This window comes from Salvelinus alpinus, chromosome 4, assembly GCF_045679555.1.
Source record: "Salvelinus alpinus chromosome 4, SLU_Salpinus.1, whole genome shotgun sequence".
In the NCBI taxonomy this organism is placed as follows: domain Eukaryota; kingdom Metazoa; phylum Chordata; class Actinopteri; order Salmoniformes; family Salmonidae; genus Salvelinus; species Salvelinus alpinus.
The window spans coordinates 64,865,656-64,892,742 of NC_092089.1; the positions used below are offsets into that span (position 1 = coordinate 64,865,656).

Below are 27,087 nucleotides of genomic sequence, written 5' to 3' on the forward strand. Positions count from 1 at the left end.
CCGACGAAGCCTCATTTACTACACGTGAAGCATTACATCACTACTGGCAGGCTGTGACAGTGTGGGACTAGGATCAACATTGGGGAAAGGCGACATTTCAGAGCCTGTACTGTACTGCCTGAGAACATGGACATTCGGGGAGAGAGAGGGGTCTAAGGGATGTTTATGTGTGTGTGTGTGTAGGAAAGGGAGAGAGAGAGAGTGGTGGGAAGGGAGGATCACTATCAGTAGCTTCATTTGATGATCTAAATCTCCATATAACTCAATCTCTCGCAGGTCCCATCTGAGCCCTTCAGACTGTCACTAAAGAAGCTGGTTTATAATTAGTTTAAATTGTTAATGCTCATGAATATATTTAAGCTCATACTGTCACACACATGAATTCTTAAGCTGGTTATGTAAAGTTTATTAAGACAGAGGCTTGTTTCTACACTCCGCTCCTTTCAGTACAGCCATAGGAAAATAGAATAGCTATAGCGTCCATCACCACTATTTCTACATTGAATACGGCCTCAAACGCCCATCCCATTCCACAGCACACAAATAAAGTTTTAAAAAATTGAGAGACCGATTCATAAAATTCTGAAAAGCAACACTCACTATTAGTCAGTCTCTTTCTGCCTGCCCAGCATTCAAACCATCCCTACAAAGCCCCCCCCCCCCCCCCCCCCCCTTCCTTCCGTCTGCTATGCAGCTTTCACCCATGCAGCCCAATTCTGATATTTTTCACTAATTGGTCTTATTTACCAATCAGATCAGCTCTGAAAAAGATCTGATGTGAAAAGATCTGATGTGACTATTCAAAAGAACAATTAGTGGGAAAAAAGATCAGAATTGGTCTGCCTGTGTAAACGCAGCCTCATTGTGCTGTTCTCAGCATCAGGCCTAGCCTACCAACCACACTCACCCTCCCAACATCCTATGGCCCTGCAGCGATGGACTACATATGCTGCCACTAACGTGTGCAGTGGAGTCTGTTAGTGGGTGTCTGTGCGTGTGTATGTCTGTGTATTGAACGCCACTCAGACAGACCAGTAGGCAGAGAGAGAGAGAGAGACAGGCAGCTGGGCGTGAGTAATGCATCCATCCAAGCCCAGGGAATCTGGGTCACAGTCACATTACTGTGGGACTTCAGGCAGACACTCTTATTTACTCTCACTAGATACTTATACTGCTGGGTGATGTTCACTAACGCAAACTCTCCTCCTAGTCAAACATACCGATAGTCAGCCCAGTTACTCTGTGGGATGGGCAGTCTATAGCTGCATTGACTGCCCACTCCTGATTGACATTGGAATGATCATTCACCAGATGGAGGAGCAAAGAATGGACTAGGGAAGGAAGTGGAACAGTGCCTAAGCTATAACGTTTTTTTCTCTCACATTTCTCACATTCAGTCCACTTCAAAGGGTCAGAGGTTAATTGGGTATCATCATTATTCAAAAGCCTATTATTAGGATAGAGGACTGGTTGTGTGCATTATTAGGCACATCTTAAAGACAAGGGGGATAGCATCATATATGCGTAATTGCATAGCTTATTGCCAGACCACCAGGCGTCCTGCTATGACGGTGCACGCTTCTCCCGCACAATGCACGCACGCTCTTCCCGTGCGGTGTCATTCCTGAACACGCAGTCAGGTGTCGCGTGTCTTTTGCGTTACCGGCGACGTCCATGATTTTCCCACGTCCACGTAGCGTTGGTTTTTTATCTCCCATTTTATTACCGGGAGAGCTGAGCTGTTGGATGAAATGTTTTGAGAGAAAACTGACGTCGTGTAGGCGTGGTGTGTGCCAGCGTGCAGAGAGAAGACCACCGCAGAACCGTTAATCCAGTCCAGACACCACGTTTTAGTGGAATTTAGCCTACATTTTGCCAAACTTTACCATTCGCTGCTATTTATGAAGGGATTAATTCATAGCAGACTATTTGAGAGGATAAGTTTGTAACTCGCCTGCTCGATGGAAAAAAGAGAACGCCCAACACAGCATCCCAAATCGAGGTGAGAGTGCGCTCTATAAACCGACGCCGAGGCACCGCTGCCATAGTGAATGAGAACCAGCAACGTTTAACCAGACCGACAAGAATACCTCTCACTTGATGACTGACACCATTTAAGTAAGTTTATGTTGGGCAGCCCGATAGCTCTGTAGGCAAATTTGTGAATTTGTGTGACGTGCGCAAACTGACAGGCAGGCTTTGGCTTCTGCAACGGGCGACATCCTCTGATATCCGGGTAGCGCTGCCAGTCATCACCTAACTCCATACTTCCGTCTTTACATTGTATCTTCTTTACACGTAGTCCGTGTAACATTGTAATATTGTGTCTAGCCGGCTGATGTTACAAAATGGCCATGACAGATTGCTGATCTTCAGTTTTTTAGAGCCATCTTGGCCATGCATATGGATGTTGTGGTCTGCGGCAGGCTGGCCCTGGACATTTGGGGGGCCCTAGGCGAAATTTGGTGGTGGTTAAATAGCTGATGTCCTAGGGACATGTCCATCGCCAATATGACATGTCCATCTCCTCTAGCCTACAGTACTGTAATATTGCCTGAAACAGCTGGACCCATGTACATAATTTCTCCAAGTGGGCACAACATATGTGTCCCGCTTACATCACTAATGATGGTGATTAGAAGGGGTGATCCGCAGCTGCTTTGGGCACCTAAACTCAGATTTGGCATCAAATGTGACTCTTTGCTATTTGAATCTTTAGGGCAACAGCTGCCTGGACGATTTGCTCTCTTCACTGCCTCTCCTCCAACCCTCAAACTCCTGACCCCAACCCCTGCCCTTTTATCCCTGCCCTTCTAATACATTTGGTATGGAGTCTAATGTATGTCCCAAATCCGCCTTGCCTTTCTCACTTTATTTCTCCTTGCTTTCATTGCTGGCTCTGTATCCCTCTCCCTTTCTCACGCCTCACCTCTTACCCATCTCACCCCAGCCTTGAGTAGGGTAAGAGTGTTGGAGAAAACAAGAGATGGAGGCAGGTTTTAATGAGGTTACTGGATGCATTATCATGTGTGTGAGGGGATGAGAGGCTGCTACTGCTATGCTGCTACACACGCACACTAGGGCCAGGACGATACCGGTATCGCAATTCTCGTTAGTAGCGTGGCAAGGAAACTAAACATGAAGCGGATTTAACTTTAGGAAAACAGCCTGAATGTTGTAAACAAACATCCCTATGTTGTCATCCATAGTCACGTTTCATTTCATTTCCAAGCTAAAGCACGAAACCTTTTACATACAGCAGGTTTTTAAAGAACCAAAGAGTTTGGTCTCCTTCGTGTTTTCACTTTGGACAAAATATTGGCACAGTGGTATCGTCCTGGACCTGAACACACATACACTCCTATTTAAATCCCACACATCGCTCTATCAAATTTAGCATAGTACCATCATCACATACAGTAGGTAGCAAGCAGTCCTTTTAATAGACTGCAATATACTGTTGAGCCCTCCGTCCCCTCTCTTTACACAACACTGCAGCTCCCATCATGACTTGGACTGTTGTGAATATAGAGTTGTTTGTACTCACTAAAAACAAATGGGTTAAAAATAACCCAACCGTGGTTCATTATAGCACCTATCTCACGTTGGGTTAACTATAACCCAATGTCACTGTGATTATTATGTTAAATCGTTGTATTTAATGACTTTATTTTAAACACATTCACATTGATACCCCAAGGCAGTTAACCCATAACAACAACTGCTCCCTGTGCGCCGATGATGTGGACGTTGATTTAAGGCAGCACCCCCCGCACCTCTGATTCAGAGGGGTTGGGTTAAATGCGGAAGACACATTTCGGTTGAATGCATTGTTGTGCAACTGACTAGGTTTCCCCTTTCCCTTCCCTTTCCACTCACCACCCTCCCTATCAGTGGTTGTAAAGTAACTAATTAAAAATACTTTTAAATACTACTTAAGTCGTTTTTTTCTTCTGTACTTTACTATATATATTTTTGACAACTTTTACTCCAGTACATTCCTGAAGAAAATATGTACTTTTTACTCAAATATGTTTTCCCTGACACTCAAAAGTACTCATTACATTTCAAATGCTCAGGCAGGACAGCAATATTGGTACAATTCATGCACCTATTAATATAACGTGTTGTCATCCCTACTGCCTCTGCTCTGGTGGACTCACTAAACACAAATAATGTGTTTGTAAATTGTGTTGGAGTGTGACCCTGACTGTTCGTAAATAGAAAAACAAGGAAATTGTGCCATCTGGTTTGATGTATAGCGTTTACTTTGACTTTTGACTTTTGCTCAAGTATGACAATTGAGTACTTTTTCCAACACTGCTCCCTATTCCTAATACATAAGTAGTAAAATAAGTGTTCAAACAAGACCAATACACAGAGTTTCAAATGTCTAGCAGGTGTTCACTATATGCAATTACATTGAACCTTACACAGGTCTGTGAGCAGTGTAGCTTTTCCCCGTGCTGGCGGACAAATGGTTCTTGGCTCTGCCTTCCGGAGGTAGGCTATTACTTGTTGACTCCAACCTTAAAAGTAACAGCAAAGAAAGTTTAGCAGGTCTGTTAGAAATGCCTTTGTCACACCACCTGGATAAGGGAAGCATTTCTATGCTGTACTGACAGTACAGGTGGACTGCATTGTAGAAATGATCATATTACAGTATGTGTACAGGTTGTGTTAAGGTCGTATCATTTCCCCATCCATTTTGTATGACCATGGAGGCAGTATGCCAGGAACCACCTTCAGGTCCACTTTGCCAAATGGGTCTATAGGGTGAAAACGACATCAAACAAATCTCAAATGGGTAAATATGCCTAGTTTTGTGTTGGCACATGCGCTCTAGCCAACATCTTGCAGATAGTGTGAGTAGGTTAGTTCACATGAGATTATTATGGATTAGAGTGAGAATGTTTTGGTCAAGCATCGATCATCATGTCATCAGAATAAGACCCTTGACATCTATTGGGAACGAGCATCAAGTGCATACCGTGCACTTTCACCCCCCTGTGAAGTTGATTATATCTTATTTTATCTGTAGCATAATAAACTGCATGGTTTCCTGAGTTGTAGTGGGAGGCGCACACACCATGTCATCGTGTGACTCCAAGTTTACTTCAATTTGATGGTTATTTAATCAATATTTGCGACTTAAAGGTGTTTTTACTGCCATTTCTTCCATAATTAATTTTCCCGACACACAAAGATCCCACCATGTCAAGTGAACGCATTCTGTCGGAATTTATACAATTGTACCGAAACGTCCTGTTTCCGTCACAGTTGTCGTGATATTTGTTTCTACGGTATAACTTTACTCGTATGAAAACTGTGGATGGAAACGTGGTTAATGTCCAAGAGTGAAGAGATGTGTCAAAAGCATTATTATTATAGTTCTAGTATATTTGTCACATTGTCTTCCCATTAGAAGGGTTTCAGCATCCTCTGCCAGGTCACTTTTCCTCTTCTCCCGCTATGGAAGACATTGACACATGTCCAATGACCCGCCGTCTCGCGTAGTCACAAGTCAGTCAGTCAGACTAAGCCAGGTCCAATCCTGGGCCTGGAGGCTGGCCAGACCTGTTCTGTAAATCCACAATCTGCTCTCTCTCCCTCCCTCTCTGCTGCAGCTTTTTATCACAGCACAGCCTGCTGAGTCCATTTGTGTGTGAGAATCCTGTAGTGAATGAATTTACAGTATGTGAGGAGTGTGCCCCTCTCTCTGTGTGTGTGTGTCTCCCATCCTTTCAGTGGTGGAAAAAGTACCCAATTGTCATACTTGAGTAAAAGTAAAGAGATCTTTTTAAATAGAAAATGACTCAAGTGAAAGTCACCCAGTAAAATACTACTTGAGTAAAAGTCTCAAAGTATTTGGTTTTGAATATACTTAAGTATAAAAAGTAAATGTAATTGCTCAAATATACTGAAGTTTCAAAAGTAAAAGTATAAATAACTTCAAATTCCTTTTATTAAGCAAACCAGAAGTCACCATTTTCATGTTTTAAAAAAATGTACAGATAGCCAGGGGCACGCTCCAACACTCAGACATAATTTACAAACGAAACATGTGTTTAGTGAGTGCCAGATCAGAGGCTTTTCCTGTCCTGCTAAGCATTCAAAATGTTCCGAGTACTATTGGCTGTCAGGGAAAACTGATGGAGTAAAAAGTACATAATTGTCTTTAGGAATGTAGTGAAGTTAAAGTGCTCAAATATAAATAGTAAAGTACAGATACCCCAAAAACTACTTAAGTAGTACTGTTAAGTGTTTTTACTTAATTACTTTACAACACTGATCCTTTTTATAGGTACATTTTAAACCCAGTTATTGGGTGTTCTGTCTCACTTCAGTCACTCTGGCTATGTTAATATTTAACCCAGCCGTGTATGTTCATGCGTGTGTGTGGGCTCTGTTGTGCAGACTGGCCTAGAGGTGGTCCATCTGTGTTTGGCTAATGAGCTCTGGACCAGTCTAAAGGCATCTGCCTTTATTGCCACGCTACTTTTGCACTGTTAAGCTGGTACAACTGCCATATCTGTTCTCTGGCAATGACACCTTTACTACAACGCAGTACAGTACACTGTCAATCATGATGGTACATTGTATGGTACCACAACAAAAGCTCCCTCAGTACAATGTAGTGTGTGAAACACAGTAACGTCCGCAGGGACAGGAAACTCCGGAAGGAAGATGTGTTTGTAATAATACTACATTTTTTTGGCTGAGGTTCAGGTTGGTCATTTGGCTGTTCTAAAGGGATTTTTTAAATAACATATCACCTTAGGCTGCTAATGTATTGTACTGTCTGGTGGTGAGTGTCAGTGCTTTGGTTGTTGGTGAGAGACGGTTTGGATAGCGATTCTGCTGTTTGGTAGTATTGGGTATTGGTTCTGTCTGTTCCTAGTGTTTGCGGTATTGCTACTGAGTGAATCTTCAGAGTTTTAAAGGGGAAGTCTGCCTCTCAGTTGGTTGGTTATGAATCTCCTCAGAAGCATTTCCTCACCATGTCCCATTCTCCTGCTGTGTTGTGTTATTAAGCTCTTTGCTGTTTTTGTTAAGCAGATTGTCTCAGTGCCACATTTGACTAGCTAGGCCTCTGAGGAGCGGGTTCGTCCTTCACTCTGTTTCCATTTCATACGACTTGACTGTTCAAGCATGGAACTTTGAGCAATATTTCCCTATAGAGAGTGTATACACTTCATTCGGTGTATGAATTGCTTGTGCAGTCAAATGTTTGGACACACCTACTCATTCAAGGGTTTCTTCTTTATTTTTACTATTTTCTACATTGTAGAATAATGGTGAAGACATCAAAACTATGGAATCACTTAGTAACAACAACAAAAAACATTCTCTCAACCAGCTTCATGAGGTAGTCACCTGGAATGCATTTCAATTAACTGGTGTGCCTTGTTAATTTGTGGAACTTCTTTCCTTCTTAATGTGTTTGGACAAGGTAGGGGTGGTATACATAAGATAGTCCTATTTGGTAAAAGACCAAGTCCATATTATGGCAAGAACAGCTCAAATAAGCAAAGAGAAATGACAGTCCATCATTACTTTATCTGCAGTCACAAAACCATCAAGCGCTATGATGAAACTGGCTCTTTGAGGACCGCCACAGGAAAGAAAGACCCAGAGTTACCTCTGCTGCAGAGGATACGTTTATTAGAGTTAGATGCACCTCAGATTGCAGCCCAAATAAATGCTTCACAGAGTTCAAGTAACAGACACATCTCAACATCAACTGTTCAGAGGAGACTGCGTGAATCAGGCCTTCATGGTCAAATTGCTGCAAAGAAATCACTACTAAAGAACACCAATGATAAGACACTTGCTTGGGCCAAGAAACATGAACAATGGTCATTAAACCGTTGGAAACCTGTTCTTTGGTCTGATGAGTACAAATTCGCAATAAATCACAGACAGGGTCACCAGAAAAGCACTCCCACACCCTCACACCTTCTCCTCCATGCTTCACAGTGGGAACCACACATGCAGAGATCATCCGTTCACCTACTCTGCGTCTCACAAAGACACGGCAGTTGGAACAAAAATAAAGTTTATTTTTTAATTTTTAATTTTTTTTACTTTACTTGCGAATTCAAGGCACCTTTTAACCAGCACGGCTACCACAGCATTTCTGCAGCGATACGCCGTCCCATCTGGTTTGCGCTTAGTCCCACTATCACTTGTTTTTTATGACCCAAAACACACCTCCAGGCTGTGTAAGGGCTATTTAACCAAGAAGGAGAGTGATGGAGTGCTGCGTCAGATGCCCTGGGCTCCACAATCACCTGACCTCAACCTAATTGAGAGGGTTTGGGATGAGTTGGACTGCAGAGTGAGGTAAAAGCAGCCAACAAGTGCTCAGCATATGTTTGTTTCTTCCCTCGTAAAACAACACAGCTTCCCGTTATTACATTCCTGCTTCTCCCTGGACCATAAACTTCCCCAGACACACAGTGGTGATTGGGACGTGAACATCTGTTCTATTGATGACAGATGTGAAGTGGTTGTGTTTGATGCGCTACTGGGCTGGAAGACGAGACCCAATGTCAGTGTGGGGGGGGGGGTCATGCCATTCACATTCCAAAACATAGATTGCAAAATGCATGGAGTTCATATTGACAAATTCCCCCTTTCAATTGAGCGCTAATCAAAACTACACCCACAAACACGTATTGAGCTACAAGCTGAGCCGTGCTTCTCATCCTGTTGGTATTGATTGCGCAGTTGTATTTTTCACCAATCATGGTATAACCCTTCGCTGATCGCTCGATACACAACATTTTGAGCATAGCTTGTTGGCAGGCTCTGGTTAGGAATGAATGAGTCGTGTGTGTTTGTAAATAGATGTTAGTAAGAATACAGATGTGGTTTTCTTTGTGTGGCTGTGTGCAATGTCCTCTCCGTTCTCTCTCTCTCTCTGTGTCTCTCCCTCTCTGTGTGAGTGAATGGGAGAATGAGAAAAGCTTTCACTCTGCTGCGTGACATCATCATAGCGACGCAAAGGATGGAGGTGAGAAAGTAGGGCAGAGTGGGGGGGGGGGGCAGAGGGGGTTCAGTGTGATTGCCCCTCTCCACCTCTCTCTCCATCTCTTCCTGTCTTCCTGTTTTCACTCAGTGTGTGCCTGTTCATTCTGTCTATCGGTGTGTGGTAGAGAGCTCCCCTGCCCCTCAGCAATGCATATCTGACTCAGTCATCCTCGTCTGAGAGAGATGGTCTCTTGATGAAGAAATAATGTAGTCTGTGTGTTTAGTGTGAGTGCAACACGGGTGTGTTTTTGTGTGTGTGTGTGTCAAGATGTCTGAAATCCTCCGGGAGTCACTTTCCTCCTTCATAGGGTCCTTTTAATGTGGGAGGAGTGAAGTTTAAGAGCACGAGTTGCCTTGGTAACAATTGCTGCCATCTGTGTGAGTGGTGTGCGGGTGGGAAAGGATGGCGTAGCCTCCGGTCTTAATGCCTCATTTTGAATGATTTATTTATTACTCAGCAGAACGGGAAGGTTACTGGGTTACGCTGGAACACTTCCTTAGCCTTATGAATCTAGAAAGAGACCAAGTCCATTCTCAATGAGGGTACTGTTTTATATATTCTGTCATACTGCCTCATAAAATAACTTCTCACATCTGCAGCACAACATGGCTACCCAACCGCATTATAACTGCAAAGAGGAGGGCAGAAGGTATCTAAGGAGTGGGGATGGATCTGGGAAGGACCGACACAAGGTGGGAGGTTTGAGTTGAAGAGAGGAAAGAGGCCAGCAGGGGTCTGAGGATTAGATGTGGACTCCCTCGGATGGCTGACGAGGGCTTTATTTCTTTATTTTTATTTAACCTTTATTTAACTAGGCTTGGGGAAAGGAGAGACGGAATAATTTGTAGTAGTCCCAGACCATTCAATAGTAGTCCCAGACCATTCAATAGTAGTCCCAGACCATTCAATAGTAGTCCCAGACCATTCAATAGTAGTCCCAGACCATTCAATAGTAGTCCCAGACCATTCAATAGTAGTCCCAGACCATTCAATAGTAGTCCCAGACCATTCAATAGAGGGTTCTCTCGGCTGCAGTAGTAGTAGTAGTAGTAGAGGGTTCTCTCGGCCGCGGTGGTGGTGGTAGTATTAGTAGTAGAGGGTTCTCTCGGCCGCGGTGGTGGTGGTAGTAGTAGTAGTAGAGGGTTCTCTCGGCCGCGGTGGTGGTGGTAGTAGTAGTAGAGGGTTCTCTCGGCCGCGGTGGTGGTGGTAGTAGTAGTAGAGGGTTCTCTCGGCCGCGGTGGTGGTGGTAGTAGTAGTAGTAGAGGGTTCTCTCGGCCGCGGTGGTGGTGGTAGTAGTAGTAGTAGAGGGTTCTCTCGGCCGCGGTGGTAGTAGTAGTAGAGGGTTCTCTCGGCCGCGGTGGTGGTGGTGGTAGTAGTAGTAGAGGGTTCTCTCGGCCGCGGTGGTGGTGGTAGTAGTAGTAGAGGGTTCTCTCGGCCGCGGTGGTGGTGGTAGTAGTAGTAGAGGGTTCTCTCGGCCGCGGCGGTGGTGGTGGTAGTAGTAGTAGAGGGTTCTCTCGGCCGCGGTGGTGGTGGTGGTAGTAGTAGAGGGTTCTCTCGGCCGCGGTGGTGGTGGTAGTAGTAGTAGAGGGTTCTCTCGGCCGCGGTGGTGGTGGTAGTAGTAGTAGAGGGTTCTCTCGGCCGCGGTGGTGGTGGTAGTAGTAGAGGGTTCTCTCGGCCGCGGTGGTGGTGGTAGTAGTAGTAGAGGGTTCTCTCGGCCGCGGTGGTGGTAGTAGTAGTAGAGGGTTCTCTCGGCCGCGGTGGTGGTGGTAGTAGTAGTAGTAGTAGTAGTAGAGGGTTCTCTCGGCCGCGGTGGTGGTGGTAGTAGTAGTAGAGGGTTCTCTCGGCCGCGGTGGTGGTGGTAGTAGTAGTAGAGGGTTCTCTCGGCCGCGGTGGTGGTGGTGGTAGTAGTAGAGGGTTCTCTCGGCCGCGGTGGTGGTGGTGGTAGTAGTAGAGGGTTCTCTCGGCCGCGGTGGTGGTGGTAGTAGTAGTAGAGGGTTCTCTCGGCCGCGGTGGTGGTGGTAGTAGTAGTAGAGGGTTCTCTCGGCCGCGGTGGTGGTGGTAGTAGTAGTAGAGGGTTCTCTCGGCCGCGGTGGTGGTGGTAGTAGTAGAGGGTTCTCTCGGCCGCGGTGGTGGTGGTGGTAGTAGTAGTAGTAGAGGGTTCTCTCGGCCGCGGTGGTGGTGGTAGTAGTAGTAGTAGAGGGTTCTCTCGGCCGCGGCGGTGGTGGTGGTAGTAGTAGAGGGTTCTCTCGGCCGCGGTGGTGGTGGTAGTAGTAGTAGAGGGTTCTCTCGGCCGCGGTGGTGGTGGTAGTAGAGGGTTCTCTTGGCTGCGGTGGTGGTGGTAGTAGAGGGTTCTCTTGGCTGCAGTAGTGGTATTAGTAGTGGAGGGTTCTTTTGGCGGCCGTAGTAGTAGTAGTAATAGAGGGCTCTCTTGGCGGCTGTCGTAGTAGTAGAGGACTCTCTTGGCTTCAGTAGTGGTAGTAGTAGTAGAGGGTTCTCTCGGCCGCGGTGGTAGTAGTAGTAGAGGGTTCTCTCGGCCGCGGTGGTGGTGGTGGTAGTAGTAGTAGTAGAGGGTTCTCTCGGCCGCGGTGGTGGTGGTAGTAGTAGTAGTAGAGGGTTCTCTCGGCCGCGGCGGTGGTGGTGGTAGTAGTAGAGGGTTCTCTCGGCCGCGGTGGTGGTGGTGGTAGTAGTAGTAGTAGAGGGTTCTCTCGGCCGCGGTGGTGGTGGTAGTAGTAGTAGTAGAGGGTTCTCTCGGCCGCGGCGGTGGTGGTGGTAGTAGTAGAGGGTTCTCTCGGCCGCGGTGGTGGTGGTAGTAGTAGTAGAGGGTTCTCTCGGCCGCGGTGGTGGTGGTAGTAGAGGGTTCTCTTGGCTGCGGTGGTGGTGGTAGTAGAGGGTTCTCTTGGCTGCAGTAGTGGTATTAGTAGTGGAGGGTTCTTTTGGCGGCCGTAGTAGTAGTAGTAATAGAGGGCTCTCTTGGCGGCTGTCGTAGTAGTAGAGGACTCTCTTGGCTTCAGTAGTGGTAGTAGTAGTAGAGGGTTCTCTCGGCCGCGGTGGTAGTAGTAGTAGAGGGTTCTCGGCCGCGGTGGTAGTAGTAGAGGGCTCTCTTGACGGCCATAGTAGTAGTAGTAGTTGAGATTTCTCTTGGCGGCAGTAGTAGTAGTAGAGGGTTCTCTTGGCGGCCGTAGTAGTAGAGGGCTCTCTTGGCTGCAGTAGTGGTAGTAGTAGTAGAGGGCTCTCTTGACGGCCATAGTAGTAGTAGTAGTTGAGATTTCTCTTGGCGGCAGTAGTAGTAGTAGAGGGTTCTCTCGGCCGCGGTGGTGGTGGTAGTAGTAGTAGAGGGTTCTCTCGGCCGCGGTGGTGGTAGTAGTAGTAGTAGAGGGTTCTCTCGGCCGCGGTGGTGGTAGTAGTAGTAGTAGAGGGTTCTCTCGGCCGCGGTGGTGGTGGTAGTAGTAGTAGTAGAGGGTTCTCTCGGCCGCGGTGGTAGTAGTAGTAGAGGGTTCTCTCGGCCGCGGTGGTGGTGGTGGTAGTAGTAGTAGAGGGTTCTCTCGGCCGCGGTGGTGGTGGTAGTAGTAGTAGAGGGTTCTCTCGGCCGCGGTGGTGGTGGTAGTAGTAGTAGAGGGTTCTCTCGGCCGCGGTGGTGGTGGTGGTAGTAGTAGTAGAGGGTTCTCTCGGCCGCGGTGGTGGTGGTAGTAGTAGTAGAGGGTTCTCTCGGCCGCGGTGGTGGTGGTAGTAGTAGTAGAGGGTTCTCTCGGCCGCGGTGGTGGTGGTAGTAGTAGTAGAGGGTTCTCTCGGCCGCGGTGGTGGTGGTAGTAGTAGAGGGTTCTCTCGGCCGCGGTGGTGGTGGTAGTAGTAGTAGAGGGTTCTCTCGGCCGCGGTGGTGGTAGTAGTAGTAGAGGGTTCTCTCGGCCGCGGTGGTGGTGGTAGTAGTAGTAGTAGTAGAGGGTTCTCTCGGCCGCGGTGGTGGTGGTAGTAGTAGTAGTAGTAGAGGGTTCTCTCGGCCGCGGTGGTGGTGGTAGTAGTAGTAGAGGGTTCTCTCGGCCGCGGTGGTGGTGGTAGTAGTAGTAGAGGGTTCTCTCGGCCGCGGTGGTGGTGGTAGTAGTAGTAGAGGGTTCTCTCGGCCGCGGTGGTGGTGGTGGTAGTAGTAGAGGGTTCTCTCGGCCGCGGTGGTGGTGGTAGTAGTAGTAGAGGGTTCTCTCGGCCGCGGTGGTGGTGGTAGTAGTAGTAGAGGGTTCTCTCGGCCGCGGTGGTGGTGGTAGTAGTAGTAGAGGGTTCTCTCGGCCGCGGTGGTGGTGGTAGTAGTAGAGGGTTCTCTCGGCCGCGGTGGTGGTGGTGGTAGTAGTAGTAGTAGAGGGTTCTCTCGGCCGCGGTGGTGGTGGTAGTAGTAGTAGTAGAGGGTTCTCTCGGCCGCGGCGGTGGTGGTGGTAGTAGTAGAGGGTTCTCTCGGCCGCGGTGGTGGTGGTAGTAGTAGTAGAGGGTTCTCTCGGCCGCGGTGGTGGTGGTAGTAGAGGGTTCTCTTGGCTGCGGTGGTGGTGGTAGTAGAGGGTTCTCTTGGCTGCAGTAGTGGTATTAGTAGTGGAGGGTTCTTTTGGCGGCCGTAGTAGTAGTAGTAATAGAGGGCTCTCTTGGCGGCTGTCGTAGTAGTAGAGGACTCTCTTGGCTTCAGTAGTGGTAGTAGTAGTAGAGGGTTCTCTCGGCCGCGGTGGTAGTAGTAGTAGAGGGTTCTCGGCCGCGGTGGTAGTAGTAGAGGGCTCTCTTGACGGCCATAGTAGTAGTAGTAGTTGAGATTTCTCTTGGCGGCAGTAGTAGTAGTAGAGGGTTCTCTTGGCGGCCGTAGTAGTAGAGGGCTCTCTTGGCTGCAGTAGTGGTAGTAGTAGTAGAGGGCTCTCTTGACGGCCATAGTAGTAGTAGTAGTTGAGATTTCTCTTGGCGGCAGTAGTAGTAGTAGAGGGTTCTCTTGGCGGCCGTAGTAGTAGAGGGCTCTCTTGGCTGCAGTAGTGGTAGTAGTAGTAGAGGGCTCTCTTTGCGGCCGTAGTAGTAGAGGGCTCTCTTTGCGGCCGTAGTAGTAGAGGGCTCTCTTTGCGGCCGTAGTAGTAGAGGGCTCTCTTTGCGGCCGTAGTAGTAGAGGGCTCTCTTTGCGGCCGTAGTAGTAGAGGGCTCTCTTTGCGGCCGTAGTAGTAGAGGGCTCTCTTTGCGGCCGTAGTAGTAGAGGGCTCTCTTTGCGGCCGTAGTAGTAGAGGGCTCTCTTTGCGGCCGTAGTAGTAGAGGGCTCTCTTTGCGGCCGTAGTAGTAGAGGGCTCTCTTTGCGGCCGTAGTAGTAGAGGGCTCTCTTTGCGGCCGTAGTAGTAGAGGGCTCTCTTTGCGGCCGTAGTAGTAGAGGGCTCTCTTTGCGGCCGTAGTAGTAGAGGGCTCTCTTTGCGGCCGTAGTAGTAGAGGGCTCTCTTTGCGGCCGTAGTAGTAGAGGGCTCTCTTTGCGGCCGTAGTAGTAGAGGGCTCTCTTTGCGGCCGTAGTAGTAGAGGGCTCTCTTTGCGGCCGTAGTAGTAGAGGGCTCTCTTTGCGGCCGTAGTAGTAGAGGGCTCTCTTTGCGGCAGTAGTAGTTGTAGTAGAGGGCTCTCTTTGCGGCAGTAGTAGTTGTAGTAGAGGGCTCTCTTTGCGGCAGTAGTAGTTGTAGTAGAGGGCTCTCTTTGCGGCAGTAGTAGTAGTAGTAGAGGGTTCTCTTTGCGGCAGTAGTAGTAGTAGAGGGTTCTCTTGGCTGTAGTAGTAGTAGTAGAGGGTTCTCTTGGCTGTAGTAGTATTAGAGTTTTCTCTTGGCTGTAGTTGTTGTAGTTGTAGTAGTAGTAGAGGGTTCTCTTGGCTGTGGTTGTAGTAGTAGTTAGAGGTCGACCGATTATGATTTTTCAACACCGATACCGATTATTGGAGGACCAAAAAAAGCTGGTACCGATTAATCGGCCGATTTTTAATAAAAAAATGATTTTTATTTTTTACATTTGTAATAATGACAATTATAACAATACTGAATGAAAATTTTTACTTAATATAATACATCAATAAAATCAATTTAGCCTCAAACAAATAATGAAACATGTTCAATTTGGTTTAAATAATGCAAAAACAAAGTGTTGGAGAAGAAAGTAAAAGTGCAATATGTGCCATGTAAGAAAGCTAACTTTTAAGTTCCTTGCTCAGAACATGAGAACATATGAAAGCTGGTGGTTCCTTTTAACATGAGTCTTCAATATTCCCAGGTAAGAAGTTTTAGGTTGTAGTTATTATAGGAATTATAAGACTATTTCTCTCTATACCATTTGTATTTCATTAACCTTTGACTATTGAATGTTCTTATAGGCACTTTAGTATTGCCAGTGTAACAGTATAGCTTCCATCCCTCTTCTCGCTCCTACCTGGGCTCGAACCAGGAACACAACGACAACAGACACCTTCGAAGCAGCGTTACCCATGCAGAGCAAGGGGAATAACTACTCAAAGTCTCAGAGTGCTATTTTGAAATGCTATTAGCGCGCTAGCCATTTCACATCGGTTACACCAGCCTAATCTCAGGAGTTGATAGGCTTGAAGCACAGCGAAGAGCTTCTGGCAAAACGCAGGAAAGTGTTGTTTGAATGAATGCTTACGAACATGCTGCTGCCTACCACCGCTCAGACTGCTCTATCAAATCATAGACTTAGTTATAACATAATAACACACACAAATACGAGCCTTAGGTTATTAATATGGTCGAATCCGGAAACTATCATCTCGAAAACAAAACGTTTATTCTTTCAGTGAAATACGGAGCCGTTCCGTATTTTATCTAACGGGTGGCATAAGTCTAAATATTCCTTTTGCATTGCACAACCTTCAATGTTATGGCATAATTACGTAAAATTCTGGCAAATTAGGCAGCCCAAACTGTTGCATATACACTGACTCTGCGTGCAATGACACAATTTCACCTGGTTAATATTGCCTGCTAACCTGGATTTCTTTTAGTTAAATATGCAGGTTTAAAAATATATACTTCTGTGTATTGATTTTAAGAAAGGCATTGATGTTTATGGTTAGGTACACATTGAAGCAACGATACGCACCGCATCGATTATATGCAAAGCAGGAGACGCTAGATAAACTAGTAATATCATCAACCATGTGTAGTTAACTAGTGATTATGAATGATTGATTTATTGTTTTTTATAAGATAAGTTTAATGCTAGCTAGCAACTTACCTTGGCTTCTACCGCATTCACGTAACAGGCAGGCTCCTCGTGGAGTGCAATGTAATCAGGTGGTTAGAGCGTTTGGACTAGTTAACTGTAAGGTTGCAAGATTGAATCCCCCGAGCTGACAAGGGAAAAATCCGTTCTGCCCCTGAACGAGGCAGTTAACCCACCGTTCCTAGGCCGTCATTGAAAATAATGTGTTCTTAATGTGTTCTTAACTGACTTGCCTAGTTAAATAAAGATTAAATAAAGGTGTAAAAAAATATATTTAAAAAATCAGCCAAATCGGTGTCCAAAAATACCGATTTCCGATTGTTATGAAAACTTGAAATCGGCCCTAATTAATCGGCCATCCAAATTAATCGGTCGACCTCTAGTAGTAGTAGTAGTAGTAGAGGGTTCTCTTGTCTGTAGCAGTAGTAGTTGTAGTAGAGGGTTCTCTTAGCTGTAGTAGCCCCACTCCCAGACTGCCCTGGCCAGACAGAATTTCATGCACGATGGAGCCTCTAAGCGGATCCCGTGGAGAGGAATTGGATTATGATAAATGGCCGGAGAGCTGCCAGTGTGCTCTCTGTGGGTGTTGAAATAGTGTTGTGTGTGTGTGAGCTCTGTGGATGTTGAAATGGTGTGTGTGTGTCTGTGTGAGCTCTGTGGATGTTGAAATGGTGTGTGTCTGTGTGAGCTCTGTGGATATTGAAATGGTGTGTGTGAGCTCTGTGGATGTTGAAATGGTGTGTGTGTGTCTGTGAGCTCTGTGGATGTTGAAATGGTGTGTGTCTGTGTGAGCTCTGTGGATGTTGAAATGGTGTGTGTCTGTGTGAGCTCTGTGGATGTTGAAATGGTAGGTGTGTCTGTGTGAGCTCTGTGGATGTTGAAATGGTGGGTGTGTGTCTGTGTGAGCTCTGTGGATGTTGAAATGGTGTGTGTGTGTGTGTGTCTGTGAGCTCTGTGGATGTTGAAATGGTGTGTGTGTGTCTGTGAGCTCTGTGGATGTTGAAATGGTGTGTGTGTGTGTGTCTGTGTGAGCTCTGTGGATGTTGAAATGGTGTGTGTGTGTGTGTCTGTGTGAGCTCTGTGGGTGTTGAAATAGTGTTGTGTCTGTGTGAGCATGTGTGGGTGTTTCTAGGTCTCATAATAGAATGTTTTCCTCAAGCTACACTCTGCTGGCCCATGATTTTTGTTTTCACATTACTTACCTGTTGTTCTTATCGCTCTCTGCAGGACAGACGGGGATCTTCAGCCAGTGATGTAGACGAGGATGATGAAGTTACACAGGGAAGGCTGTGTGGGGAGGAAGAGCATCGCCTGATTCTCCTCCACTTCCTCATCCACTCTGAGTCGTGCCCTCTGATTGGGTGGCCGGAGCACAATGGCATCAACCACACCCATCTCAGCCCCGCCTTCCAAGAAGACGCGTGGGAAGGAGAGGACGGAGGTCATGGGCGACTTGCCGCAGACAGCCAATGAGGAGCTGAGGAGCAAGCTGATGGATTTCCAGATAGAACTGCAGCAGGAGAAGGGCAAGGTAGGCCCGCCCCCTCTCGCATGATGAGGATTATAATGAGGATGATGATGTGATTATCTGATGCCTATACAATGATACACTGTTAATTATAAACGGGGTGGTTCGAGCCCAGAATGCTGATTGGCTGACAGCCATGGTATATTAGACCGTATACCACTGGTATGACAAAAGATGTATTTTTACTGTTCTAATTACGTTGGTAACCAGTTTATAATAACAATAAGGCACCTCGGAGGTTTGTGGTATATGGCCAATATACCGCGGCTAAGGTCTGTATCCAGGCACTCCGCGTTGCGTTGTGCTTAAGAACAGCCCTTATCCGTGATATATTGGCCATATACCACACCTCCTTGGGCCTTGTTGCTTAATGATACTATTAGGAAATCATTATCACTCTCTCTTTTTCCTATTTCCCCTGTAAACCTCTCCTCCCCTTTGCCTCTCTCCTCCCCTCTCCTCTATCCCACCCTCCTCTCCCTCCCCTGGGTAGGTCTCTAAGCTGAGAGAGCGTCTCCAGGAGCAGAGGCAAGCCAGGGAGCTGGAACAACACAAACACACGGTGGTCCTCACCGACCTCCGCGCCAAACTGCACGAGGAGAAGCTCCGCGAGCTGGCTGCCGGTCGCGAGTCGTTGGCACGGCAACACGAGTTGGAGCTGTCACGTACCATTAAGATCCGCGATGGGGAGGTGCAGCGGCTCCAGGGGCTGGTCCATGCGCTAAGGGACGGGGCGGCTGACAAACTGAAGAGCGCCCTGCTAGGAGAGGCCCGGGAGGAGGCCAGGAGGGCCTTCGATGGGGAGAGACTCAAACTGCAGCAGGAGGTAGGTTGACCTTGGGAATCAACTTGAATCCAACTTGCATTGTTATATTAGATGAATAATTTTTTCCCCATGGTCAATCAGAATCCTAGCCTGGTTTAGGTTAGGCTACCGCAAATTCCTTCTACTACCAGCTAGACTCCTTTCACAGGCCTCTTGTTTTCAGTATAAGTAGTTTGACTGTTTTAGTCAGGTTTTGAAAGTTCTTATTTAAAGAAACAGAGCGTCTTCTTTGTTCCTGGACTAGCAGAGTCATATGACATTACTATCTCCTGAATCATCTTAATTGCTTCAGGGTCCCAGTACTTGGAAGTGTACATACACTCTAATTGTGTCCGTTTGTGTGTGTTCCCCCTCAGGTCATGAAGCAGGAGACGGCACGGAAGCAGGTTGAGGAGGCTCTGGCTAACGCACTGCAGGCAGACAAGGCCAAAGCAGCCGACCTCCGAACAGCCTACCAGCAGCACCAGGATGAGATCAACCGCATCAAGAGAGACTGCGAGAGAGACATCCGAAGGGTGGTGAGTCGACCGTAACATGGCCGCCACGCTATAACCCGATCACAGAAGCCCTGATTGATCCTAACCCACATCAAACGAGACCATGTGAGAGACGACATGATTGTCTGGTGCTGAGTGACCTGAAAGTTAACCAAATTCCAAACCAATAGAAGACATAGCTAAGTGAAACTGGAATTACCCTCAAACAATAGACTGATTCCTCAGATCCTGTACTGCTGAGTTCCCTGTATGCACGTCCCTGTATGCGCTCGATCTGATCAATAGCTTGAATTGCAATGTATCCTATGTTGATCTCCAGTTCTATTTCACACAGTGTAGTTTTGGTTTTCAGACACCCAGGGTAGCACAGATAACACACGTCGACTGTTGACTACCAGACAGAAGAACACAGCATGCTAGCACAGGGCCGTAAAAGATGGATCTCTAACCTGTTTTACAGCCAGGCCATTTCACTAATATCATTTTACTGGGATAAGGAGAGGGAAAGGAAGCGAGAGTGAGCGGGCAGTGAGATGAAGAGAGAAGGGGGAGTGTGAACTAGGATTCATGAATGAATTACACTCAATGACGTTGGAGTCGCATACCTGTTCGTTCACTCGTTTGTGGTCGGAAAATAATGAGCTGTTGTGGGAGGAAGGGAACAACGAGTGAACGAACAAGTATGCGACTCCAACGTCATTGAGTGTAATTCAAAGAGAGCGCAGGTCGGGTTATAAGACGAGTTCCAGAGTGAACGTTAGTTACGATCACTGTCTCTCTCCCCTTCTTTCTTTCTCTCTCATCTCTCTTTGTCTCCCGCTCTCCTCCTCCCCATCCTCCCATCTTTCTTAGATGGATGAGCTGAAGGGGAAGGACCGTGTGGTGTCTGCGTTGGAGAGGGAGCTGGGGGTGCAGGCAGGTTATGCCCAGAAGCTCCAGCTGCAAAAGGAGGCTCTGGACGAGCAGCTGGGCCAAGTCAGGGAGGCAGAGAGGCACCACGGCAGCCCCAAGAGAGAGGTGGTCCCTACCCTGGGGGATACCCAGGACTATATCAACAACCAGGTGAGGACAGCCCCATTTTAAAATACACACACAGGCAAGCACACACTTATGCACGAACACATTTTACTGACATTGCATTTTCCAAAAACCTGGTGGTCAACTCATTCACACATTGTCTTTGTTTCTAATCATCTCCCCAATCTCTCTCTCTCTCTCTCTCTCTCTCTCTCTCTCTCTCTCTCTCTCTCTCTCTCTCTCTCTGTCTCTCTCTCTCTCTCTCTCTCTTTCTCTCTCTCTGTCTCTCTCTCTCTCTCTCTCTCTCTCTGTCTCTCTCTCTCTGTGTCTCTCTGTGTCTCTCTGTGTCTCTCTGTGTCTCTCTGTGTCTCTCTGTCTCTGTCTCTCTCTCTCTCTGTGTCTCTCTGTCTCTCTGTGTCTCTCTGTCTCTCTGTCTCTCTCAGGAGGTGGAAGATCTTCGGGATGCGAGGAGGTTCCAGCTGAAGATAGCTGAGCTCCACTCTGTTACCAGGAAGCTGGAGGACAGGAACGCACTGCTGGCAGACGAGAGGAACGAACTGGTGAGGAACACACACCTACACGTACACAAACAGAAAATACCTTGGTGGATAACTGAACATTGTAGGGACGTTATGGGGACTTATGGAAACATTCAAGGGATGTTATGGAAATGTGCAGGTATATAAAAATAGGTCGACATCTCATCGGTCACTGTTTCTCTTGTCTCCCTCCATCTCTGTCAGTTGAAGAGGGTGCGCGAGGCAGAGAGTCAGATGAAGCCCCTGTTAGATAAGTATAAGAGGATGTCGAAGAAGAACGATGACCTCCTGCAGACTCTGCAGCGCATGGAGGAGAAACTCAAGAACCTCAGCAGAGAGAACGCGGAGATGGTGAGGGAACCAGAAATATCCTCCGTTGTCTACTTTCCTTGTCATGTCTCCTTCATGATGGGAAGAGGACACCATTTGGAAGTATTTGGACCGACGTGTTGATAAGTGTAGCAGGAGTATAGCCAATGCTTAGATATTTCTGAATGGATTAAGAGGAAACTATACTGAACAAAAATATGAACGCAACATGCAACATTTTCAACGATTTTCCTGTCTTACAGTTAGGCCCATGGGTGTGTCTGGGAGGGCATAGGCCCACCCACTGGGGAGCCAGGGACAGCCAATCAGAATGAGTTTTTCCCCACAAAAGGGCTTTATTACAGACATAAATACTCCTCAGTTTCATCAGCTGTACGTGTGGCAGGTCTCAGATGATCCCGCAGGTGAAGAAGCCGGATATGAGGGTCCTGGGCTGGCGTGGTTACAAGTGATCTGGGGTTGTGAGGCCGGTTGGACGTACTGCCAATACAGTATACATTGTCCAGTAGGTACCATGTGAGATTTGTAATTGCTCTGTGAAATAGAGGGAAAGGGAGACCTCCAGTGGACATCTGAGAAAAAGCATCAAGATGATTAGGTAGCAGCATCTGTGTGACTGCAGTATTTGCAATTCTCCTTGATTACAAAGTCACCTTGCACAACTTAAAGTTACGTTATGTTTCAGGAAATCCTGTCTCTCTTGACCTCACTGCTCGAGTTGCCTAACCCTGAGAATGTCTCTCCTCCCACTCTCTCACTTCCCCTTACTCTATTCCCCTTTCTCTCTTCCCCTTTCTCTTTTTCCCTCCCTCCCTCCCTCCCTCCCTCCCTCCCTCCCTCCCTCCCTCCCTCCCTCCCTCCCTCCCTCCCTCCCTCCCTCCCTCCCTCCCTCCCTCCCTCCCTCCCTCCCTCCCTCCCTCCCTCCCTCCCTCTCAGAAGGAGAAGGCGCACTCTCGTTCCCAGCAGCCCCAGCAGCTGAAGAGGCCTACCTCCCTGACAGACCTAAGCCACGCCCACGAGGAACAGGAAGTGGAGTTCCTCAAGCTGCAGGTTGCCGAGCAACGAGGCATCATCGACGAACTCACGCAGGTTAGGGAGACGGACACACAGACATTCACACTGCAGTTTATCTGATCTTTAAATCACCCGAGCTTCCAAGTAACAGGGCATTGACAGGTCCTTATTGTAGTGAGATTAGTGAATCAGGCAGCCGGACTAGCTCATAAACAAAGAGGGGGCCATTTTGTTGAATTTTACCAGAGTACATTGAAACAGTAGGATAAAATGGGTGCCGTTAGGGTCAGTGAACTGTTGGGTAACATGTTGGGCCTCTGTACACCTGGGCTTCCCTCCAGACCCTCACCAACCACCCACCACCCTCTCTCTCTGTTCTAATCACCTTAAATCAGTGCCTTGCTGATAATTCACTCATTTGCATGATGTTCTGCTGGCTCCTTGCCTTTGATTTTAAGGTGTTGTACACACAACTCTTTGTCATAATCTCTTGACCCTGCTTCTCTTGAGAATCCTACTCGTCTCACTTTTTGCCATGGGTGCATTTTGACGAGCCTAAATCACACCGTGCTCCGATTCGGTCTCCAGTAGTTCACACGCAGGGGATGATAGATGGCCTAGATTAGTACAATTAGTTTGTCAGGTTAAGGATCAGTCCCACATCAAACCAAGCATTCTCATACATACTGCACACAATGCATGTGGTGTGGAGTCAAAAAGCTGTAAATCCTAAGCTGTCCTCTGCTCCTTTTTGGCACAGGAACGTGACAGACTGATGCTCTGCAAAAATAACCGAAGAAAAACCCTCAAGCTACCACCTAAAGTAGGACTACTGCTCCCTTCGCCCTTCTGTCTGTGTGTGTGTTTCCGTCTGTGTACGTGGGTTTTTTGTTTTGTTTTCTAGCACTAGGCGTTTCTTTGTTGTGTTCTCTGTCTCTGGTCACACACTGTTGATCCAGTGGGGTTGTCACTTAGCAACTGTCTCTTCCCATGATGCCGATGCACTGGTTCTGTGTAATTGGGCTCAACGGGGAACTATGTGTGTTTTTTGATTTTGTCTTTGTGTAGTTTGTGTGCGCGCAACTGTGTGACTGTGTTTCTAATTGGGCTCATAGGGGAACGATGACACCTGTTGTTCAGCTCAATGATAGGTAGATGAGGTGTTGATGAGGAGGCACGATTAGCGCAATTGGGCTGGGTTCTCAATCGAGTCTGCAGAGTCAGTGATGTACGTTAGGAGAGAAGGTGCTGGAAGATTCAACACACTCCCTGCATCTATAACTGGAGCTAGCTAGTGGGACTCTCACTCTGAAACGGAAAACGGCGACCGGAACGCGCCACTCTCACACTGGGAGGGTTACTGAGATTATTAACCTCAAACGTCAATTAGGACTCTCAAACTGGGAAATGGAACAGAACACACTTATGGAAAGAGTTTGACTGGAATGGAAAAGTATTCCACTGCTGCCTCGCAGGCCTGGTGACTATCTTAAACACATCATCCAGGTTTTTTTTTTTTTCTTTGGGAGGAGTGAAGGCTCGTTAACACCACCTCTCTCGCTCCGTCTTTGTCTGCGTAGTGCGCGACTGAGACACGGTTGTGTGTCAGAGCTCAGTGCTCGAGGACTGGCACGTACAGTGTAGATTGCCTTGGAAGATACTGGATTTGTCGGGGGGGGTTCTAGTATAACAGCAGTATGTATGAGTACTTCCAGCTCATCCTCTACTTCTCCTTCTTTATCGGCCTGTGTGCTATGGTCTGTCTCTACTTCTCCGGTTGTCAGGAGATGACCTACAAACACGATGGTAAGGACTTTATTGTGGTATAGTAACCATTTGAGCTGACTGAGTGGATTGGACCTGTACACAATGGGAAAGATACAGTGGTTTTAGAGAATGTTGTTAAGATCAATGGGAAGGACGAGATTGGCCTCTTTCTTTTAGAGAATATTGTGAGGAGAGTTTTGGTTTCGTAATCCGATGGTAAGGGATATGGAAGTGATTGTTTCCCGAGGTTGACGGACTGTCTACAGTCGCTAGTGAAAGTCTACACACCCCTTGCACAGCCTTGCATGTTTTTTTTATGCTACCGATCTTCACAACCTACTCCACACTTTCAAAGTGAAAGAAAAACATTAGAACTTTTTCCAAATGTAATAAAAAAATCTGAGTTAATAATTGGTGGAAGCACCTTTGCCATCTGTGAATAATTTTAAATACGATTCTACCAACCCTGCACAACTCTTAGGGCAACATACTGTATATGCATTGTTTTTGACAAAATTGCTCAAGTTCAGTACGTTTGGTTGGGAATCATTGATGGACAGCAATATTCAAACCTTGTCTCTGATTTTCCAGCAGATCTAAGTCCAGACTGAGATTGGACCATTCTGGAACACTCAACACCTCTTGAAAAGACATTCTGGTGTGTCTTTGGCATTAAAATGCGTGTCATTTTACAGCTGGAACATGTTACTATCTCAGGGTTAGGTTTTCAGAAGCCTACAATGGCTTTTCCTCATACTTTTCTACTTTCATATTTATTTTTATCCTGATAAGTTCCTCAGTCCCTGCCGGCGACAAGCATGCATGATGCAGCCACCACAATACTAGACAATACAGAGGGTTTCACTCTGTGTTGTGCTATATTGGATTTGAATACCTAATCCTGGGATAGTTTTATTTTTAAGGTGAACAATTACACAAAAGTTGATGCCAATGAGATGGCTTTCCAAGAGGTGTTGAGTGTTCCTGAGTGGTCCAGTATCAGTCCTGACTTAAATTTGCTTGAAAGTCAGAGGCAAGCTTTGAATATTGCTGTCCATCAATGATTCCCAACCAACATTTCCTGAGCTTGAGCATTTTTGACAAAAACAATTGATATACTGAATGTTGCCCTCAGAGTTGTGCAAGGTTGGGAGGATCTTATTCAAAATTATTCACAGCTGTAACGGTTCTTCCACCAAGTATTAACTCTTGTGTTGATTGCGTTTCTTCACACTCATCTCCATTTTGTATTAATAAAAAAAAATGTCTATCTTTTAAAGTATGGAGTAGATCTGTAGGAAAATGTAATCATTTTTAGATTACATTTTAAGGCAGCCACATCTGATTAAGTGATGGGTAGACTTTCAGTAGGCACTATGTGAGTGTTCTGTATAATAATGGGGGGGTGTTTTTGTATTTTATCTACCATTTTTGGTAGCGTGCAAATCAATATGTTACAGATCCTCTCTCCCCCTTGCCCCCCCCCCCTCTCTCTCTCTCTCCTCTCCCAGAGGCATGTTGTGGAGACGTATTTTGGATTTGACGAGGAGTCTGTGGACTCTGAAACATCCTCTCTGACCTCTTACATCACTGACCTCACAGACCGTACCCCCGCTACACCAGAGGAGGACCTGGAAGACGTAAGTGTGTGTCTGTGGCCTTTCCTCAATTGGATTTGCTCAACTCCTGCATCCTCTCTCCTCCGTCCTTTCTGGCATCCTTTTGAAATTAAATAACTCTCCTTCTCCAATCGTGCGTCATCAGGCAAATCATTTTTACAGGGTGGAATCCCAAAATACATTTCATAAGTGATGAATAAATGTAGCTGGTTGTGCAAGACATTTTATAGATAAGAAGGATAAGTAGCACATCGTTTTTAAATGTTTGCATGCTTTACTCATTCAAGAAAACAATAGTTGATTTTAAAGGGGCTGTGGCAGATTTCAAAACTCAGGTAGGATACACTTGTGCTTCCTCATGAAAAGGATGCTATTGAGGAGGTGAGGACCGTCTTCCGTTAGCCTATTAAAGAATTGACACTCCTTGACCACTCATCGGTTTCCAGGTCACGGAAGAGAGATAAGTGAGAAAAGGGGTGTGTGTGTGTGTGTGTATTTGCTGTTTAGCAGTGGTGTAGTGGTAAAATAAATTGGTGCGTAAACGCTGATGGCCCTTCTCACTGAATAAAGTATCACTCCCTATATTTTCAATGCATTTTTCAGCTGTAAGTAAGTAAATGCTTGCGCAAATTTAATGGTGTTCAGGTGTGTGTTTGACCCTGTCTCTGTTCCTCCAGGGTGTATCTCGTGAAGAGGCAGAACTGAGGTTCAGACAGCTGACCAGAGAGTACCAGGCTCTCCAGCGGGCCTACGCCCTCCTGCAGGAACAGGCTGGGGGGTCGCACGACGCTGAGAGAGAAGCAAGGGTTAGTAGCTTTAACCTTTAACGCCTACCTCCTCATAACCCCTAACACCTTCCCCTAAAATCTATCCATAAACTCCTGATGTGACTATCACTGTCTCAAAACATGAGTACAAGATGAATGTTCTTTGGTCTTGAAGGGCTGCAGGATGTAGAGGCTTTTGTTCCAGCCCAGCACTAACTCGATTCAACTAATTTGACTCTGGCCTCTGTTCCTGTTCCCGCAGAACCGTGAGCAGTTGCAGGCGGATCTAATAGGCTGCCAGGCAAAGATTGGTGACCTGGAGAAGGCATTAGCCGAGAGGGGGCAGGTAAAAGAGACAAAGGGCGGGGAGAAGACTGGGAGGTCCCTGGCTGCTCCGCTCTCATTGACCCTGCTGCTTGTCTGTCTGGGGGCTTTGCTTTTGGCCTGGTGTTACGCCGACCGGATCTGCTGCAGAATCCTGTGATGACGCTCTGATGTCACAACTCTACCCTATTTGCATGCTCCAACCATTGTTGACAGTGTTTTTTTCCCCAGACCTTTTTATATAGTCTATTTTCACTGGAAAAGAGCGAATCAGCATTAAATCTACTCATGATCAAATTGATTGAATGTTACGTCATGCCAAACAAATCCACCAATCATACCAAATTATACCATTTACAGACATGACTATGACAGACACAAGGTTGATAAAAAAATAAATAATAATAATCACATTATGTGGAAATCATCTTACTACATTCCTCTGTAAAGATATGTCAATTTGATTATTTCCATGTTTTAAGCAATCACATTTGTAAAATCACAGAGTGAAATATATGTAGTGAAGAGTATCTGGATTTGGGGTCAAAATCAATGGACACCGAATGCAGATCACATAATTGTTCAATCTGATTGTTGAATGCTCAGAATTATT

At 46.6% G+C, this 27,087-nt stretch overlaps 1 protein-coding gene across 3 annotated transcripts in view; it reads left to right on the forward strand.

Annotated features, from left to right (window-relative positions):
* Positions 1 to 1,595: 1,595 nt before the first annotated feature.
* Positions 1,596 to 27,087, forward strand: part of LOC139574157 (janus kinase and microtubule-interacting protein 1-like) — a 36,665-nt gene continuing 11,173 nt past the window's right edge. The window contains exons 1-13 of one of the 3 annotated variants that reach the window (XM_071398391.1): positions 1,605 to 2,118; positions 17,474 to 17,777; positions 18,268 to 18,600; positions 18,957 to 19,118; positions 19,950 to 20,159; positions 20,558 to 20,674; positions 20,858 to 21,004; positions 21,369 to 21,488; positions 21,920 to 22,072; positions 22,758 to 22,820; positions 25,276 to 25,404; positions 26,061 to 26,189; positions 26,413 to 26,496. In XM_071398391.1, coding sequence (XP_071254492.1) covers positions 17,622 to 17,777; positions 18,268 to 18,600; positions 18,957 to 19,118; positions 19,950 to 20,159; positions 20,558 to 20,674; positions 20,858 to 21,004; positions 21,369 to 21,488; positions 21,920 to 22,072; positions 22,758 to 22,820; positions 25,276 to 25,404; positions 26,061 to 26,189; positions 26,413 to 26,496 — 1,803 coding nt within the window. In that variant the 5' untranslated portion in view covers positions 1,605 to 2,118; positions 17,474 to 17,621. Of the gene's footprint in view, positions 2,119 to 17,473; positions 17,778 to 18,267; positions 18,601 to 18,956; positions 19,119 to 19,949; positions 20,160 to 20,557; positions 20,675 to 20,857; positions 21,005 to 21,368; positions 21,489 to 21,919; positions 22,073 to 22,757; positions 22,821 to 25,275; positions 25,405 to 26,060; positions 26,190 to 26,412; positions 26,497 to 27,087 lie in introns of all 3 variants that reach the window. The other 2 variants (XM_071398392.1, XM_071398393.1) reach the window with 2 other exon arrangements.